Source organism: Otolemur garnettii, unplaced genomic scaffold (assembly GCF_000181295.1).
Source record: "Otolemur garnettii isolate 467f Iridium unplaced genomic scaffold, OtoGar3 scaffold00236, whole genome shotgun sequence".
Classification (NCBI taxonomy): domain Eukaryota; kingdom Metazoa; phylum Chordata; class Mammalia; order Primates; family Galagidae; genus Otolemur; species Otolemur garnettii.
Window position 1 is genome coordinate 604,397 of NW_003852631.1, and position 4,588 is coordinate 608,984.

At 38.3% G+C, this 4,588-nt stretch overlaps 1 protein-coding gene across 1 annotated transcript in view; it reads right to left on the bottom strand.

Annotated features, from left to right (window-relative positions):
- MED12L (mediator complex subunit 12 like) overlaps nt 1-4,588 on the bottom strand; it is a 322,246-nt gene that overhangs the window by 277,496 nt on the left and 40,162 nt on the right. Inside the window, exon 3 of the mRNA XM_012812967.1 lies at nt 3,029-3,220. Coding sequence (XP_012668421.1) covers nt 3,029-3,220 — 192 coding nt within the window. The remainder of the gene's footprint in view (nt 1-3,028; nt 3,221-4,588) is intronic.

The window sequence follows — 4,588 nt, forward strand, 5'->3', positions numbered from 1 at the left end:
AATAGCCTGTCAGTGGGTTAAATTTCAGCTGTCAAGGTGAGACTGCCTCTCATTCAGACATGCCCAAAGGTTATAAGTCAAGGCCTAAAACATAAGCAAATGCAAAGAGAAGTTAGCACCTCCAAAGAATCACTACTAGTATTATCTTACATAGATGCCTAAAGAACGCCTTTTGAGCAGCGATTGATAGAAGAAAAAAATAAAACATTTAAACGTGAAATTATTCAGTTGAAAAAGCAAACAAACTTAGCCATGGGCCTTACACTGAGAGCACAAGGCGGACCTCTAGTTCACTGCCCCTGCTGGCAGAAAACTAATAAATCTGACTCAAACCCAGGGCTTTAGGATTCAAATAAGCTTCTGGGAAGAAAGTTACTCAATCAAGAAGGAAGACACAAAATGGATGGTTTATTGAACCAACTCAGAAAAAAAAGAATGTTTACACGAAGTATGACCTTTTTTCAGTAAAGAAATCATCTGATTTTAAGTTGTGTCTGAAACTAGGCAATCAATGGGCAGCTGTTTGGTTTCTAAATCTACCCAGAGCTGTGTCTTAGTACCTGAGAAAATTAAGACACCTTGCGCGAGTGGGCTGTCCTTGCATCAGGTTTCCCCTGGATGCACGTGACCATCAGCGCCCTCTGCTAAGTCAGGAGACAGGAGAAAGGAAAAACTCCACAGACCACAGTTATCAAGCCAACTGAGGTGAACAGGCGGGAAACAGTCAACTGTTGAAGAGCTAGAACACCTCTAGAAGGAAGATGCCTCCTTTTCCAAACCAATCTATAATCATGATGGAGTTAAAAAGTCCTTCATAGTCCTCTCTGTAGCCAAACACTTGGAATGCTGTGGCGGTTTATCTTAGTAATAACAGAAAACCAAGTCCAGAAACGTGATCCAGCCCATACAGGAAACAATTATGAACTCTAGATAAGAGCTTAAAGATGACTCAGGACCTCAGCAGGTGAGTAGAAGCTTTCTGCCGTAAGCCACCTCACAAATGAATTATCAGAAACTTAGAAAATACTTGAACTTTCTAATATGATGAACAACATACAGAGAATGCAATCCTTTACGCAACTCGGAAAGAGCTTTCATGATCTCAAGATGATGATAGGCTGAAGGGGGCAGGGAAGAACTCCTGAAACACCCAAAAAAGGAATACTGCAAGATATAGTCAATGGTCTTATAAAGAAAGTATCTTAAGTTTGCAGAGAATTAACATCAGGGCTTACCTGAGGAACACCTGACTTGGCAGGGGGAGAAGAACAATGGCTAATACACTGCACCATAATCCATCTCCCTCCTACAAGGTGAGTGCCCTGGAATAAGGGCACCAACCCTTTACCAGTATTCATTGTCAGGAAACATCGAATAAATTCTAAAGTTTTAAAAGCTATGAAAAAGGAAAATCTAAGAAGACCGATGCCAGGCTGACAACAATGAAAACATAAACTCTTGGTCAAAAGCCATCAAATATCGAAGGACGCCTTTCTACAGCCTTCAGAAACAATTCACAGGCCACAGTGATACTACAGAGTTAATTTTCGCCTGGAAAAGAAGTCCCATGCAGTTCGGCCTTGGCTGAGACAGTGGCACTAACTGGTAAGAGGTGGTTATGCTGACTGCTATGCTTTTTAAAGATTTCATTTGCCTTTAACTGCTGAAACTGTGCAAGCCAACACAATGTTGTGACATTGACATAAAATAAAACCAGCCGAATCTACAGGCAGTATTTTTAAAGAGTTCTTTAGAAAATATCAAGCAAGGGCAGTACCTGCAGCTCAGTGGGTAGGGCACTGGCCACGTATGCCAAGGCTGGTGGGTTCGAACCCGGCCTGGGCCAGCTAAAACAACAATGAAAAAATTGCAACAAAAAAGTAGCCAAGCATTATGGCAGGCGTCTGTAGTCCCAGCTACTTGGGAGGTAGAGGCAAGAGGATCGCTTAAGCCCAAGAGTTTGAGGTTGCTGTGAGCTGTGACACCACAGCACTCTACCCAGGGCAACAGCTTGAGACTCTGTCTCAAAAAATAAATAAATAAAATAAAAATAACAAGCAAATAAGAAGGCTCTCTTATCAACTGAGCCTATACCAAACTGGTCATGGACACTTAATTCCAGAAACCGAAAATAGGTACCCCTAAAGCTAAAGGGCTTCCAGGGAAAGGGAAAAAGCACCTTGGGATTTTTCAAAGGTGTGCAAGAATTCAGAGACCAAGACTAAGAGGGACGTTTCCAGCTTTTTACCTAAATTTCCACAAGATATCTTATGTTTGGACTATTAGACTGTCGAATCTGAGTATCATTTCCCACTTCAGGAAAATGACCAAAGGCAACAATTTTAAAAGAAATTCCCACACACACCCCCAGCAATAAAGCTGGCAGCTATGAATAAGCACACCCATTTCGTTCTAAAAGTTTTTCAAAGAACAAGCACTACACACAGAATCACAATTTTTATATCACTTAGTAGGAAGGAGACTTTGCGTAAAATGGGTAATTTAAAAAAAAAAAACAATCTCAAAGCAAGTTAAAAATCTCTTTAACAAACCTTAGACATCTTGACCTAAGAAAATTGAAAGCTATAATAGAAAAAGAACTGAAATCTTAGTGCCTATTCTTGATTTTAAAATCGTGTCTACCGGGAGGTGCCTATGGCTCAAAGGAGTAGGAAACCGGCCCCATATGCCAGAGGTGACAGGTTCAAACCCAGCCCCAGCCAAAAACTGCAACAACAACAAAAAATCTTATCTACCTCAAGTCCACATAAACTGCTTGCTATGTTGAATATTTAAGTGGATAGATGTTCTTAAACATTGTGTGAAATCAAAATAAAGGGGTGATCAGCATGCAGGCAGCACATACCCGAGGCTGTGCACCTGTCATTTAGCCTTCTAATTCTACTTTCAGGGAGAATTGGGGTGGGGGGGGGGGGGGGGAGAAACATGTACTTCAATCTTACCTCCAACAAACACCTACATTTTTTGGTAAGACCATAATTAAAACAGTGCATAAAATACTTGGTACCTTTTTTGCCAAAATAGCAAGTGGTTTATTTCCTGCTAAGTCCGAGAACCAACTGTGAATGGCACTCTGGGATCGAGGAGTGACCAGCCAATAGTTATCTTTCGCATTAACTTGTGGTTTCTTCTTTCCGGTGTCCTGGAAAGTGTTAAGCTTCAGTTTCTCGGCTAATATGCTGCTGAAATAAGCTCCAATCTGTAGAAAGAGGAAAAAGAAAAGAAAAAAAAAAAAATTAAACAATAAGCATCTTAGTACTGTGCATTAGTATTTTATCTTCAAAACTTAAACAATAAGCATCTTAGTACTGTATTATTAGTATTTTATCTTCATTGTGTTAACTAAAAACCTTCACACAGCCCATCAGGAAAGAAATTGCAAACTAAGTCCTTGAAGCCAAGAGCTGTGATTTCCTTGGGCTAACATGTTGTGAAAACTCCTATCACTCTTATTCCACTATTACCAGGTAATTCAAGGAAAAATGAGAGCCCTTAGAAATCTCTGGTAAGATGAAATTAACTACATCCTGAATAATTCAAGAGAAGGGGTTCTGCCTTAACTCTTCAGCTATACTTTTTCATATTACACACTGGTCAAAGAAAAAAATGTTTTTCCTAAGGGGAGTGATGTACAAGAGCAGAAAGTCTCAAAATCACATGGTCATCATTCTTTCTCGTTTCATCTTAATAGCACATGTTTGTGTAAAAGAAACTCTGTATTTATGCTCAACATTTTAAAAAAAAAAGCCTAGAGAATTTTATCTAAATCACAAATCAATCAAATTTGGTATTTGACACTTTGAATACTGCTGCCAATTTCATGAATATGTTTCAACAGAAAGCTGGTGTTACCTCCTCTGAGTAGGGAAAATTGGAGAAAGGAGCTTCCGCAAATTACTCTCCATTTTTATATTAGCCAAATTAAAAAAGAAAAGAAGCAGAAAGGAACAGGAAGGAAAAGACAAAAAGAAAGAAAATAAAATAACATCTACAAGTTCATTGAATCTATAGAAAACCTATTGAAATTTTCAAGAATACTATGAAACCACCCCATTTCAGACCCTGGAATTCTGTAATAATATGACATAGTCAATTTCTAATAACACTGATGCGATTAAGCAACTGTGACTAAAATATCTACCTTGGTGAAACAAAATAAGAATGACCTTAGTTAATATTCTTGAGTCAATAATAGTCTGTTGGTTAGAACACAGTTATAAGCCATTAGCCAAGTTTATCAACCAGTGTGAAAAACTGGCACACCTATTTCTAATGTGAAGTGATATTCCTTGATCCCTGTGATTGATGTAAGATTAAAAAGTCTGGTTTTCTATGTTGATGTGATATAGTAATCAAAATTAGATTAAGTAGAAAAAAAGTCTGAGGGTTTTCCTTTTTCTTATTTTTTTTTTTTAGATAAACAACTTTATTGTAGCTTTCATGAGTTTTTTTAAGCAAATGTTTGCAGAATGTCCAAACAGTGAATGAATTAAGTGCAAAAGTGTAACAAAAGCAGTTGTTTAGAAACAGGCAGCCAATAGCAGCCCATTGTTTAAGTTTCTCAATT